At 42.1% G+C, this 15,688-nt stretch overlaps 1 protein-coding gene across 23 annotated transcripts in view; it reads right to left on the bottom strand.

Annotated features, from left to right (window-relative positions):
• Positions 1 to 15,091, bottom strand: part of MARK3 (microtubule affinity regulating kinase 3) — a 62,258-nt gene extending 47,167 nt beyond the window's left edge. For 16 of the 23 annotated variants that reach the window (XR_013956918.1, XM_080618607.1, XM_080618624.1 and 13 more), the window contains exons 1-3: positions 14,418 to 15,091; positions 6,212 to 6,250; positions 1,683 to 1,874 (exon numbers count right to left, since the gene is read on the bottom strand). Coding sequence is in view for 22 of the 23 variants with exons in the window: in XM_080618607.1 (XP_080474733.1) it covers positions 1,683 to 1,874; positions 6,212 to 6,250; positions 14,418 to 14,468 (282 nt within the window). In the remaining variant the exon portion in view is untranslated. Of the gene's footprint in view, positions 1 to 1,682; positions 1,875 to 5,745; positions 5,774 to 6,211; positions 6,251 to 14,417 lie in introns of those variants that run through there. The other 7 variants (XM_080618623.1, XM_080618613.1, XM_080618618.1 and 4 more) reach the window with 2 other exon arrangements.
• Positions 15,092 to 15,688: the final 597 nt, after the last annotated feature.

Below are 15,688 nucleotides of genomic sequence, written 5' to 3'. Positions count from 1 at the left end.
TCTTAAGATTGATGAGATAAATACTTCTGTAAGGGCACAAGTAAACTAATGACACTGGGGAAACTGTTATCCAGACTATTGTGAAAAACTCTGATAATATAAATCTAAAATATGCAATTATCATCAATGCTGTACAGTTCACCTAACAAGAAGAGAAACTTTTACTCATCTCTTTACAAAGAGAAAAAATTAAGTTTTAAATACCTTCAAGGTATTCCTACAAACTAGCTTAATTGTTAGCTTCAAAGGAATGTTACTCATTCTAGGTTAACCAGGACCAATGGCTACATCCTGGAAAATATTTACGCTCTGAACTGACTGAATGCCATTTATTTCATGAGAGTTACAGAAACTCGGTACTTGAATCTTTCAAAATCTGGCCAAAGATTTTTGCACTGTCACTTTATATGTTGAAATTTCAGACAAAAATAATGAACCAGTGGTCAACACACAGTTAAGTGCAAGTAAAGAAAATGTACTTCAATTTTTGCAAAGCAACATGTGACACATGCTACCTACCTCCAACTCCTATACATATAATAATAGCAAAGAAATGCTAACCAAGTACGCAAGGACTTGCATTTCCTGTGTTAAGTATTAGTAAAAAGAGAAGGGAACTTAAGTGGAAAGCAATTAACCACAGTAGGAATCAACAACTTTCTCTACACAGGAGCACTGACTTTAACACCAGAATACAACTGCTCACCACCAGAACTGTCAGCTTGCACAAAACAAAAACAAATAAACAAAATCGCTCCCAACAACTCTTGCAAATTTATGTCCTCTCTGTTCCTCCTAGTGCTACTGAACTCAGTATTAGCTCAGAACAAAAGAAATTCCCTTAAAGTGCTGCAGTCAGCCACATAGATTTTTTTACAAGTCCTTGCTGATATCAGCAAACATTTACTTCATTAGATGGTTCAAGAAAAGGTCAACAAGGTGTTTCTCCCTGTTTCAGTATGTAGAGTTGCTATTAATAAAAGAGCACTAAGAAATACTTGTAACAAGCAAACAGGACTACAGTTCACCAAATCAGAACCGTCATTAATGGCAAGTTATTAATTACACTGCAGGAACTATTTATGGAGCTGAGTTAGACACTATGAAGAGATATAGGAGAAAGCTTGTCTATACCACACAACGCTGAGCAAGACACACAAACCGGCTCTGAACAAACTGGAGTGTCTTCCCAAGGCTGCCCAGCACTGCATATGCTAGCTAACAAAACTCCTGGGAGAAATATTGCTTTGGCAAGAAAATACTGTGCTTGGGCTACTCAGACCATAATCAGGAAGATATACTCATTCTCATTCCTGACTTCCCCTTCAATAGAGCCCTGAACTATGCAGTACAGAGACACCAAGAGGCAGTTTTTGCAGCAAGCTTAATTGCTATATATCAAACCCTATTTTGGGAACAGAGAATTTAGCAGAGAATTCTAGTGGCAAACTTGAACACACTTCAGTTGTAGAGGGACTTGTCAAAAATACAAATTTAAGAGACTATTTTTAAGAGAACTTGTTTTGTAATAATTACTAAAAGATACAGTTTGCCATTTTAATCCTACATGAGTGGCAATATCTCTAGTAAAATATGCTAAAATGTTCACCTGGATGATATTATTCTGAGAGAACCTGCACACCTACTGCAATTCACTACTGTTTACATTCATACCACTTTACCTCTCTGCCAGTTAGGATGTGCCTTGCCAGTTTTACTTTTGCAAAATTCCCCTTTCCAATTGTTTTAAGGAGTCTGTAATTTCCAATATGTGGCTGCTCATCTGTGCAGGAAGCTATAGAGTTCCTGCAGCGAGCTCCAGAGCGCCCAGTCCGAGAGGAAACTTCCTGCCGTCCATCTCCATGGGACGTGTGCTGCAATAAAAACACACACAAATAAGGCTGAGAAATAAAGACAAAACACATCAATGATGAGAAGCATACAATATGCAAAAATGTTAGCAATGCCTCTGAAGAAACCTTCAGAGGATCCAACTCACACTCCAGATTCACACTGAACTTTGCTCTGATGGGGATAATAAAGAGGTTCCCAGTTCCTAAGACAGTATCCATTTCATCACCTGGTAAAGACCAAATGGAACATCACGTGAACTGCAGCAGCAATTGAGCATTTTTAAGTAACTTATGTGGACTGCAAACCAGTTATAGAACATGGATGTGTTTAGTATTATTTCCCATCTTCATTACTGTGCCTAACTAAAGCAGGAAAGTCTTTGGAAAGGAGACATAAACAAAGCTTTTCCAAAAGCACACACAATAAAAGTTCACCTTTATTGGACAGTTTAATACTACTGACAAAATAATAAAAGGTTTCCTTTTTTACTAGACTCCTGTTTTTGCAAAACCTCACGACTGAAAATACACAGGACAGCCTGGAGAACAAGGGAGGAAATCTTCCCTAACGTATACAAACCTCAGATATTAGTAGGCTGAGCACCAGTTACAGAGATCTGAGATGCTGTCTACAACCTCTTAAGTTTCCTTTACTTGGTTTCCCTGAACAGCTATTAATAAGAATGAATGGGTATTATCTCCTACCTACAACAGCCTTTATTCATTAGATCACATGGTTAAAATATTGGTATTTTTTCACTTCCTGACAGCCTGTTTATGAAACAGCAGGTCCCCTCATGTTCTCAACTCATGGTTGAGCTCTATACACCAACTTCACTGAAGTATTAGTTAGAAATACTCACTAGCGTGCCATTATGGAGCAAACATCTGGCTATACAGAATATGACATGCTAAATTCACAGACACTCCAGAAATGCCAGATCTTGCTCTTCTACTACTACTACTCTTGCTGAAACCCAGAGAGCATAACAAAAAAGCTGGCATGCAGCAACACTCAGTATGAAAATCACTGTAGCATAAGGATATAAGATCATAACCTAAGAGCTAACAACCATTTTGGAGGCACAACTAAAGAAATCCATGCTTACATGACACTTAGCAAGTTTCACACTGTTATTTAGTAACCTGATGTAACCTTGTGACCATAAACTCTGGCATCTGGTTTGTTAATTCAAGTTCAACAGCTGTGATCAAATTGGTTTTTTAAAACACACTGATTTAATTTCAGAAATATTACTGATGGAAGTCTATCGCAACTCTTGGAAAATTGTTTCAATAGTTACTATTTTAAAAAAGCCACACACAAATACGTGGTGCATATGATGAAAACATATGAAAACAAGTATCAGTCTGGCTTTAGCTTCTTCTTACTGCATTCCTACTGCATTGTCACCAGACTTGTACTTCCCATATGGGTACTAAATTACTATGATCACATTAGTCCTTCACTTTAGTAAGTTATATTGAGCTCCCTAAACAGGCTGCTGCAAGAGTGATTAAAGACAAGGAAACATTTCTTACAGTTCTTTTCATAACTCTTTCCTATTTTTCCAACATGTTTTTGTGGGGCTCATGCTGGAACTGGACATGCAGTAAGACTAAATACAGAGAATGCATTTTCTGTTCAACACTCCACTGATTTTCCATAGACAGAACTAGCCTTCCTGGAAGACCACCATCTGTACCTGACCACCCAACACTGATGCTAACTCTTTTTAAGAATTATTGTTTCCCATTCCCTTACCACATCTAATAACTTTCATTGCTGGTTCCTTGCATGATCTCATTTGACTGAAGTAAAATGCAGTTTCCTTACATGCAGGTTATTACGTGTTCCCGATGATTAGCCCATCCTGCCCTATTTAATATTCTAGCAACCTTTATCCTAGTTTTCAGGAGCAGTTGTATACATTTCTTCCAAACCCACTAATAACTGGCAAAGGAACAAGAAGCACACCTGTAACAAGATCCCATAAAATTTCAGTGCTTGATAACAATTCATTGTTCTCAATAATATCTCGAGACCTAGAGCAACTTGGTACGTGTTTATCAATAACACTCAAGGAGAAGGACGACAAAAGCAGTTGCTCAGGTGAAGGAACTACTAAAGCCAGTGAAATCCTGTATCGGCAATTTCACTATTTTGAATGCCCTTAATGCCAGGCTGCTGGTGATTGTTGTTCAGGCTACCTTAGCCACCTCTGCATGTACTGGCATAGCAATGCCCACCTTTATACTTCCCTGCACTTCAACTTCTAACACACCCTGCAGCAGCACGCAATGCAGAGAACTTCTCTGTCAGCTCCTTTGGTACCTTCTAGTGTCAAATTATTCAGACCAGCTAAAAAAAAGCAACAACTGCTGATGCTAGATGCTAAAAGACTCCTACATTACTAGCCCAGTGATCATGGACTGCGATGTTCTGTACAGGGCCACGAGGATATTTCTTGGATATATTAGAAGGCGGCTCACTTTAAGTTCAAGTACAGCATCCCAGAAATACAGCTGTACTACTTACATTCCACTTCACAGAGCTGATAACCTATCTCACTAAAAGAAGTGTACTACAACCATTTAGACTATAGCCCTTTCGCACCTGGGCATATGGCACAGGCACACAAGCCGGCTTCAGCAAGTATCTGCATCTGTGCTCCCTTGTGCTTGAAATAATAAGCTGTGTTAGACCTGAGCTAGCTTATGATGCTGTTGAGATGGAGGCATCAAATACCATGTATTCCCAAACCAGAGAGTCTGCATATAGATTATTCAGAACTTATCTTACTCATATCCTACTTCATATAAACTGAATTAGGTAAAATAAAAGAGTCCGTTACACTACCAAATTCTATTCCACATAGTAAACCCCAGCTTGAGAGCTTCACTATCCTCTGTTGAGGAATGACTTCTTGTGCTCTACCATATTTTTCATGCTTTCTAGCTTTGTGCTTCCCAGGAGGAATTAACAGCTGTGAACTCATTTTGACTAGCGTTGATAAATTTAACACAATTTCCTTGTATGGAGGCTTCCATTTCCACCCTAACCCAGATCATTTCTTTTTAAGAATATGACCTTTTTCAGCTGTGGTTTTTGAATTTCAAGCTGCGTGTTCCTAAGCAGTTCAGTTCTCTCCAACTGACTTGCTCATAGATGTGTTTTGCTCTGTAGAAATCTGTCTATTTGGAACCATATTTAATTTGGGCTTTATTTCACAGAATTAAATCTATCAGCAAGACCCTCCTCTGTCAGCTTTCAAATACATGCATAAAACAACTTTCCAGTTTCAATACGGATTTTCTTTTGATTATGGAAATGAAAGAAGAGGGCTTGGTAGCATATAATACTAAAAGGCATGAACTCAAAACAGAGTGAAAGTGTTTCTACCACTGAAATAATTTTCAAGAAGCCATGACAGGTAGATGGTGTAGGCAAAAAGCAAAAATATAGATGGTCCAGAAAAGTTTAAGTCATGCATTGGCTTGTATAGCATTTGGTTGTAGTCCAGTACTTCCCAGGGCAGAAAGATAAAAAGCAAATAGATTAAAAGCTCCCATCTCAGCCCAGAGGAATAGTAATAGCATTCTCTGCTCTCCAAACTGAGATGTAGGTCATCTGTCTTTTCCCAGGCAGACCCTAAACTCTCCTGATTTTGCCTCCCTCATCCATTGACACACAAATATTCTGATAAATTTCAGGCTTCTTTTCCAGGTCCACATTTATATGGCTTCAATAAGAAATGGGGTTTATCCTCAAAACATGAGCTTTAAAACAAATGTGCTCATTTGTAGTAAGTTTCCACACACTGTGGTAGGCAGGCTGTACTTCCTGGACATGCATTCTGTGGAAGGGTAACACTCCCTTCATGACACTCACCATGGCTGAGTGATTCCCAAAATACCTGTCTTCATGCAAAAAAAAGACCATTATACTGCAGATGATGAACTGAAGCAGGAAGACATTGTGCAGCTTCAAGCTAGCCATAGTCACCATCTCTTTTAAATGAAGCCTTCTGAAATCCACTCATGACAAGAAAGCACTTTCTTCTGTATCCTGGTATGCATCAGGTTCCATTTAAAAAACCTGTTAAATACTGTAAAGGGGATGGGTGGTGCACATAGTAGGAGGGCTCCCTAAAAAAAAACTATCAATTTTCAAGCCAACAAAACAACCTCTTCTTTCTCTCTCAAAAAAGCATTCTCTTCCTCCCCACCAGCCCCACCCCAGTATTACTCAACCCAGAAGGAAATGGAGTAAAACATCTCCATTTGTGAGAAACCTTACTGCGAGGGAGGGACTGAGCCCAACACCAACTATATTTGGAACACAAAGCAAAACCCACCTTTTCGCAAAAGCCTTCCCCCACTGATGAGCCGACATCCTTTCATAGCCAGAGAATGATTAGCATGAAGAGAAAGAAAAAAGAAAAGAAAAGAAAGTAAAAAGCAAATGAAGTATGAAGGTGGCAATAACAAAATCTTTTTGGCAGATGTCAGCTTTATCCATTATCTGTATGATTAGAGATATCTTAACATTCAGAGCATTAGAAACACACAGGGTAGAAGATGACTTGCATCAAAGATCTTATACTGCTTAAGAAGGTGCCCATAGCTGAGAAGAACCTGGAAGAGACAGAATCTGATATCCATTTGAAGAGCTGAAAAACATTAAGAAAATAGAATGCTCAAGACCTGCAAAAATCCATGTTTATTTACAGTAAGTAGGAAGATTGCTTTCTACAACAGGGAGGACAAACAGTATCAACATTTAAAGCACTTGATCTATAGAGCAGTGAAAACTACCTTCTCATCAGCTAAATGAACTAATAAAATGTAATCTTACAATAGTCTCTAGGAAAGTTTATTACCTTGGCTGTTAGCTCATCTTTGTATGAAATACTACAAAGTGGTATTATAGAATTTCTTGGAAAGCTGTCAGACCAGTAACAACTGCAATGGCCTCATTCATCTCTGCATTTTTAATTATAATAAAAAAAATTGTACTTAGAGCCTATCCCTTACAATATTAATACTTTAAACATTTCAGGACATAATGAACATTTGAGACACTAAACTGCTTCATTACTCTAACTTGGGCACACAACATGTAAAGAAGACACGGCAATTTCTGGCTATGCACTCTCCACCAGCAACCTAACTTATAAAAAAAACTTACCAGGAAACATACTGTATCTTTAAAATATAAAAACAACCCCCCATTCCACCCCTGAAAAAAAGCCAACCTTAAGTTAAACATGTGAAGACAAATTTCACTGCAGGCCTTCCTAACAATGTGTTGTATTTTATTTCCCACTTATCATTAACATCTTTAGGAAGATAGAGACTGCTAAGTACTAATTAGGGCAAGAGAAGAAAGGTTAGCCCTAAGGATATTCACAGAGGTAGTATCTTATTGTGCAGATATATCCGTGAAACAGCATAGCAGGGCATCCCACAACTGCTGACAAAGGAATTCTACTAGAAAGTCCAAACACAGACTTAAGATTTTTGGCAAACACCAAGAGGTGCCACAGCAAACACTCAGCCACAACTGTCCATATACCAGTACTGCTCTAGAAATTCTTAAGTCATCATACATTATAAAATATTATTTTCCTATATTACAGAATAGGAAGACATCAGGTGAAGATGTTCTCTATGTGTCCTGGTTTTACTTCCCTTCTACCACTGGCCAAGGCACAAATCAGGACATGGAGCAAGGTGGATTTGTCAGACCCAGCATTCCCGTGCCGATGTTTGCATAACCAATTATTTCGTTCCAGCACATGTAATTAAAAGGCGGTTTTCAGCCTAGCTTGCTACATAATCCATCCTAAGGCTGAACAGACATTGTTTCCATCTCATGAAATTTTAAATGCTGTCCTACAAATGAAAATGATATCCAATGTGGTATTAAACTTATCAATCCATGAAGGCAGATTTATTCACTGAAGTGTGCTACAGCCCTACCATTATGGATGCTGTGATCAAGTGGAACAACTGAAAGGGTCAGAACTCAGCAAGGGAGACAAACAGACCTTCCAGAAACACATTATAGCTGGTAAACGAGAGAAAACTAATGTGGATGCTTCCACTGCCAATAGGTGAAGAACTCAATGTACAATTCTCAGCCTATCATAATACTCATCCATTTAAGTGGCATGAGACTTCATGAAAATGAGTGGCTAGTTTAATTAGGTCATATTTGTCAAATAACCAGTTTAAAAGGAGAACCTGAAGAGTAAATACAGTCTTTAGCACACACAGGCTATACCTCTTGACACACATGCCCAATTCCCCCTAACCTCAGCGGGGAGGGTGAAATAAAGTAAAAAAACCAGGAGCAGTAGTCAGGACAAGGCAGCTACAGCTCAAAGCACAGCAATGCAACCCCTACACCAAGCAGCCTGATGGAGGCAGATGGCAAGGGGTCTAACATATGGGAAACTTTTGCTTGGCAGAAGGAGCATCGCTACCCAAAGCAACACTTACACGATCACAATTCTGGCCTCAGACGAGTGGGAAGAGCCAGTGACAACTGCACCACTGCCCTGAAGATCAGAGTGCGAGAGCATCAATAGCAAAGCACTACCAGGCTTCACTGAAGGAAGGATGCTCCCCTTTGCAGAAATACAGGGTCTGGCTCAGGAGTGTATAACCAGGTATAACCACTACAGGCTCCACTGACGTATTTGACATCATTTGGTTCATACTCTATACAGCATATGAAAGGGAGTGAATCTGTAATTCCACGATTATAACTGAACAACACAACACTGAAGAAATCCTGCTTATATAATCAAAAAGCTAAGTCTGGTGTCAGTTAGAAAAGCTTTTTAAAAGCTCTTTTGTTGCTTCACATTATCAAGATCTGACATTCATCATATCTTTCCAGCCAAAAGTTTCTTTATTGCTGATTAAAATGGATATTTATTGACATCAGCCTGAGGAATAATAGCCGAAGAGCCAACCATATTCTATTCTTCATCAACGATACTGCCAACTAAGATGTTTCCAGAATCATCACTGTCAGTAATTACATACTAAACAAAAAAAAAAAAAAAACAAAACCAAAAAACCACAAACCCAACCCTCACAGTTGGTTTTCAAAGACCACATTGAGTTTGCAGATAGAGAAGTTTATTTAACCCTGCAGGAACAAATTTTATTCAAAAGTTAATTTTTGTTTATATGTGTATATATACTCATATACATAGAGCACAAATTGCTGCTTTACAGGCCAAAAATCTTAACCCAAGGGTTTCATCCAGGAGACTGACTTTAAGTGCTATCACAGGTGTACTCAGTACCTTTCTGGTTTATGTTTTAAGAGCAGTAAGCATCTATTCATCATTTGTACTAAACATTTTTAGAGGCAGATCTTCACACCAAGCTGAGCTAACTTTGATGTGCCATGAGCCTAAAAAAGTGACCTCCATTTCTGATCTGGCTGACATCCATTAGGCAGCATTATTTGACTGAGAAGAGGAAGTTGCAGACACATGCTACTTACATATCATATGAAAGGGAGATCTGGAGAGACAAATGCCTCCACTCTTAGAATTCCTTTGACTTGAGTCACCTGAGACACGTAGCCAACAGGAATTGTCCGCTTGCATCAACAAAAATATGTCTTTTGACTAGAATTAAAATGGAGAATTGAGCAGGTAAGGATATTAGGTGACTGGCTAAAAAAGCCTAGGACAACGTCTACAAAGTTTATTGTACTAAACCCCATATTTTCTCTTGTTTATTTTCTTTCCATAATTTCTGTAGCTGTGTTCTGTTTTTCAAACTGATATTTCTAAGGCCACAATTCAAGACGTATTCAGTAGCACTAATAAAATACATGAACTAAGTCTGACTTTTTAACAACTACTGGAGCAAGGTCCCATAGCTTAGTTTTTCTGAGTTACTGAAATCATGTAAACAAGGTAAAGAAGTTTGTTGCAGGAGCAGAACACCATTAATTTGTGAAAAGTGCTCCACTGCAGTTATGTATCTCTGTAGTTGTGGCAGAATGCAAGTTATCTTAGCCCTAGTGTGTTGTGTTATGACTGGCATAAATCAAACCAAAACAAAAATAGTAAGACTCAATTGCAGCCTTCCCCATCTAAACTGGATATGCCCATCCTCTCTTCTGTGTCAGTATTTGCAGCCACACAGAATGGGGATAAATCCACTTTTTTGGGAGGTTCATTTCCGTCAGATCAGAGCATTGACCAGACTTGTCTACAGCCTTGCAGTAATCAGTGCTGGCACAAACGGCAGGAGGGGAGCCAAGGCTGATGCCCCTAGCAGCTCCCATCAGTTCAAGCGGACAGTAAACCCAAATGATTAAACAACATGGCATAGCCTACTTAGCAGAGCTGAAGAATGAAATTTCTCACTTCAAAATGTGAATATACTTTTAATGTCACACAAGCTAATCAGGTATTTTTTTGAGAACCAGACCTATCGGGTATCCCAACCAGTAAGAAATGCAGAAAAAGCAATTCCCAGTCTGTGAAACTTCGAAACTAAAAAATACATCCCAGATGAATTCCTAAAACATGTTTAATTTTTTGTTATCTTGCCACCTTCACCTAATTTATTTCAAACCAGAATACTTACGACAACTGGTGAAAAATATGGAAGAATGTAGATGGTCCCTGCAGAAGAAAATCCTACCAGAACTCTTGCCCCAGGCATACTTTACTCCTCAGGCCCTTCTTTAAAAACAAACAAACCAAACCCCAACAAAACCCAAACAGGATTTCACTCCATGGGAAGAAGTATTCTGATTACAGATCTATTTGTAATAGGAGAAGACTGATAAATAATATATAAAATAATGCAAGATTGCATATTGTCTGCAAAAGCTCTAATGTACTTCATAGCTAATTGCTAATAAACCAAGATGTACCACACTAACCTTCACAGCATCTTAAAAGTAAATTTTTGAACCTAACCCTGACCTTACTATCCTTTTTAAAGTAAAAATATCAGATATTTCTGATGCACAGAATCCTTTTGTACAGGCTTGTACAAGCACAGTCACCATCACACTGACTTTTTTCAATAGCAAATTTCTCACATTAGGCACAATCATGGAGGTATGAGCACATTTTAGTCTTGCCTTTCCTCAAATTACTTAATTTTTTAATTCAGACTGGCCTCCAGTACAACACATTCTAAAGAGTTACCTTTTTCCCTCCCCCCAAAAAACCCAACACCTGTGCAATGAACAGGTGTAAGTTAAACTGTTCAAAGATTTTTTTTTTCTATAAAAACCTTAAAAAAGCCTACCAGCCTCCATACCACCTGTATTTTCTTGTTTCCATCTCCATCTTCCCACTCTTTGGGAATTCTTTTTAGGGAATATTTGTCCTATTCCTCACAATCTTGTTCCTCCTGCTCCTATTTCTTTGCCACTGGTTGTCCTCCATCCTCCATATGCACATTTCTCTGTGCCCAGCATCTTTGATTTCCTACCCTCTATCTTCTTTTCCCATTATGTTTCCACACTTCTCCCTCCTCCATCTTTTCTCCCTTCTCATCACTAGTAAACAGGTTTACTCCTTCAGCCACCTAAAGACCCTTCTTCTGTGTCTATCTTGTCCCCCAGTTTTGGATAAAGGAGGATCCCACTGCTTCTGTTGCTTTTTATCCACAGGCAGGACATAATTTTGAATAAGACAGAACAGATCTGATCCCCTCATTCACTTCTGTCCCCTACGCAGCTGGCAGCCACTGCTACACAAGATGTGGCCAGAGAAGAGCTGCTCTATCTTTCCGGTGAGAAGCCAGCTCGTTGCAGGCCAACAGCCAGCTTCCAACTGTCCAAGTGTGAAGTGCCTATGATCACAGATCATCTGGGATGCCTTTCCTCTCAAAATCAGGTGACTCAGAGCCAAATTTTTTAATCTCAAAGGCACTGAAAGCTTGATAGCTGTGAGAGGCTTTTGGGGAAAGTCACGGCAACAGTATTTCCACTTCAGCAGTACATGTCTCGGTTAGAAGTGGTATACGCTGTCTTAAAAAAACCTATCAGGTACTGACAATTAGACCTTCTCTATTCAACAGGAGCTGCCAACCACTGAACGTGGTTAACTGCAGGCACAGACAATGATAGTTTATGCTCACTGTCATTCTGGAGGCTAACTTCATTTTCGAAACTGCAAGTATAGGCATGGATAAGCTATGATCAGCATGCTTCAACCAGATTCAACACCAGCCAAGCCTTTGTCAGCAGTGGTAACCTTCTAAGTAGACAAAGGTACTAAAGGGGTCCACAACCATGGGCCAAATACCTTGGCAGCTCTTAAGCCTCCTCCCACCGAAGCTTCAGAGAGTACTATGAATATTAACTAATTAAGACTTCTCTCATGTGAAAGAGAATCAAGAGCTCAATTTACCTGTCAACACAATACACCCATTGATCTCTGGGGTGGCAGGGCAGTTAACTGAAGTATGAAAATTGTTACATTTGGTATTAAAAAAAAAGAGACCTGGCATTCATAGCTGTAGGGGTAATTAAGAGAGACTAAATGTCAGATTTAAATTTAGTTTTAAGCGAAGCTGAACAGAACATGTTTTGGTGAATTTCTAGATAGCCAGAATATCAGAAAAAGCTTCCTGAAGGATATGATATTGTACAGGGGGGGAAGTGGGAGGATGGGTTAGTTCAATGGACTGGGCAAGTACTCAGATTAATCACTCCCTGCCAATATCACTACCTACAGGTATTTCTGTGGTCACCAACCCAGATTACAGCAGTTGAAAAATATGCCTTAATCTAAACCTAAGACAATTCATCTGCAAGCATGACAATCCATGTATGTTAAATTATAAAGACTACAAAAGAGAAGTGTTAGACCAGTATTTTGAAGTGAGAACAATGTGCCTTAAGTGGAAGACATGTAAAAATCCTAACTGCAAGTGCTAAAACACACAGCTTGTGAATAATGTATTTCCTTGAGCACATACTAAGTCTTTCCACCATTAAGTTATCCAGGGTAGAGTTTGAATTAATTAGAGAACCTTATCTGAATGCTTTCTAAAATGATTTACTGGGTGGCCACTACACATATACATGCAGCTTGAAAACCTCAGTCAGGTCTGCTTACAGACCAGAACAATTATCCAAATAAACTGTGTATAGTATTTTGTAGTGTATGCTACAACTTCAACTCCTCCCTATGGCATAGGAAGGGCTGCATAATATTTTAATTATTTTCTTCCACAAGGCAGGAAGCTCACTGAGATTTTACAACCAAATATGCTTAGTTAGCTTTTTACTCAATAGAGCCTTTAGCCTGCAGGTTGCATCTAGTGCTAAAACAAATAAAGATCACAGAAGTTCGAAGTGCCTATTATGTCAATAAAATCTAAATCCCTAGTAATGCAGTAATTGTTCCATGCAGCATGTTTCCTAGTGCTTTGTCTGGTCTTGTTTTAAACAATGGTGCTACCATCACTTTTCTCAGACTATTTATGGTCAGGAACAATCCAACAGTTTTTCCTGATATTTAACCAAGGTTCCACTTTTTATGCCAGTCCAAAACATAAGAAGCCCTAGTAAAAAAAACCTCCTCCATCAAGTTTAGCATCGGCCTCCTAAAGAGTATCAGATAACCTCTACAAGAAAGCTGAATACAAAGTTCACTGATCGACTCATTTTAGACTACAGTGAGTGACAACTCCCTTCTGTTTATCATTTGGGAACATGTCAGAGCCTATGCAGAAAAATGGTTCAACAGCATACATGGGGATCAAGTAAGTTTCAACTTAAATGCGCTTCCTATCTCCAGAAACGGAGTCTCCTACTGAGCTTTGTTTGTGGCTCTCTGCTCATGTGGTAGGACTTTTGTTTTTCCCCCTTTCCTTTAGCATGCGACCTGTGTGATTACTAATACAGTTTGACTCAATCTTGTGAATCAAGTGTCAATTCCTAAATCTTGGCTTTGTTAAGGAAAAAAAAAAAGAGGGGGGGGGCTGGGGGTAAACAGATCCTCTTGTCTGGAGAATAGTTCCAATAAAGAAATCTTTTTAATGTCATCTGAACAGGTGACTAGCCTAACAGCGTCATTATCAACGAGAACCCTGCAAATTAAGCAGGGAAGAGGCCCATTATCTAGGTCACCTAGCCCACCCTACCAAAGCTGAATTATTACCTTCTGTTTACCAGAGGTTTATTCGGCAGCTTTTAGCAGCAAGTTTGCATACTGTAAGACAGCAACCCACTGGGACCCCCCCTCCCCACTGCGGATCTTCTCTTCCCGTTAACAACAAATCCGATCCTCGCCACCGAGATACACTCGAATAAAGCGTCAAAGAGGGGACACCAGGTTTGGGGGAGGGATGCCCGCAAATGCTACTGAATCGGCGAACCGTGCTGTGGGAGAGGGTGTTTAACAATAATTTAAAATAAACCGGTTATCTGGGAACAGCCCAAGCGGCAAGAGGTTAATGTCAGCTCTCCGCAGGGCGATGCCCCTGGCTGGCCGGGCCCCGTCGCCCCCAGGGGAGGGTGCCCGGGCCGGTCCCCCCGCGGCCGGCGGTACTCACGTTCTCGGTGTCGCGCTCATTCACCGTGGGCAGTGGAGTCCGAGTGGACATTTTACTTCACTCGGGCGGCCGCGAAGGCGGCGCGTACAGACATACACGGGCCCCCAGGGCAGGGCTGCGCGTCTGCTCGGAGATGGTGGTCGCAGGGAGCCACCATGAAGGACGAGGTGGCTGGCGGGGGGCGGCGTCGCGTCGGTGCCCCCCACCTTTTGGCCGCGCCTCACGCCCGAGCTAGATCCTCCTCGGGGAGCGGAGCGGCCTCGCCCCCTCCAAGCTCATCCTACAGCCAGGCCGGGGTCCGCGGGGTCAGCGCCTCATCAACTGGGGAGGGATGGAGCCAGGGGAAGGGAGGCGACGAGTGAGCGGCAGGGAGAAACGCAGGGCGGGCGGGGAGGAGAAGGAGGCAGGGCTCCGCTGCGCAGCCCGGCTTCTGTCGCCGGCCCCTCTCCGCTGCGGCCGGGGCACGGCGGCCAGCGCAGGCCCGCCGCCGAGGGGACTCCTCTCTCCTTTCCCTGCCGCAGCCCCTCTTCACCGGGCAGCCACTCGCATCCCGGCCCGTCTCTACCTGCCCGCCCCAGTCTCCGAAAGGCCGGCACCCTGCGGGCCGCGGCTGGGCTGAGGAAGCTGGGTGCCCGCCCGTTATGCTTGCCTGCCTGCCCCCCACCCCTCCGCCGCTCCCGGACGAGCCAAGATGGCCGCCCGGCTTCCTCCGCGCGAGGCTAGCTCCGACGTGAACCGGAAGGGGCCGCGCCGGGGAGGCCGGCGCCGGCGGGTAGCTGCCAGGGGCCGCGCCGGGGCAGGGTGTGGGGCTGGCAGCGGCGGGCGGGCGGGCAGAGCTGTTCTTCGTGTGGCGATCCCTCCCCCAGCCCCGTCCCCCGGGGGTGGGGCGGCGGGACACCTGCCGTCTCCGGGGCTCCGCCTGGCGCTGCGCAGGCATGGCTCGGTTGTCCTTGGCTTAGCGGAGTAGCCCCGGAGCGGCGTGAAGGGGGGATTAGAGTGTGTAGAGTGTCTCCTACACAGGCCTTGGGGAGCGACGAGACCCCTAGTGCGGCCGGGCAGGGAGTGAGGGGAGAAACGGTGTGAGCTGGGTCAGGGAGGTCGGGTGTTGGAGAGCGCCGTGGGGCACAGGGGGTGAAGCCGCTGCGAGCAGTTGGAGAAATGGCACCATCTGTGGAGAAGGGATACGGGACAGACCCTGCTGCCCGCTCACAGCCAGCAGCAGGAACACTTGCGTGGACTCTAGAAACGTGCCTGCTGTACGGCGGTGGTAA

The sequence above is a fragment of the Psittacula echo genome (genome assembly GCF_963264785.1).
Source record: "Psittacula echo genome assembly, chromosome: 5".
NCBI lineage: Eukaryota > Metazoa > Chordata > Aves > Psittaciformes > Psittacidae > Psittacula > Psittacula echo.
The sequence above is the reverse complement of the archived record's forward strand: the minus strand, read 5'-3'. Positions and strand labels throughout refer to the sequence as shown.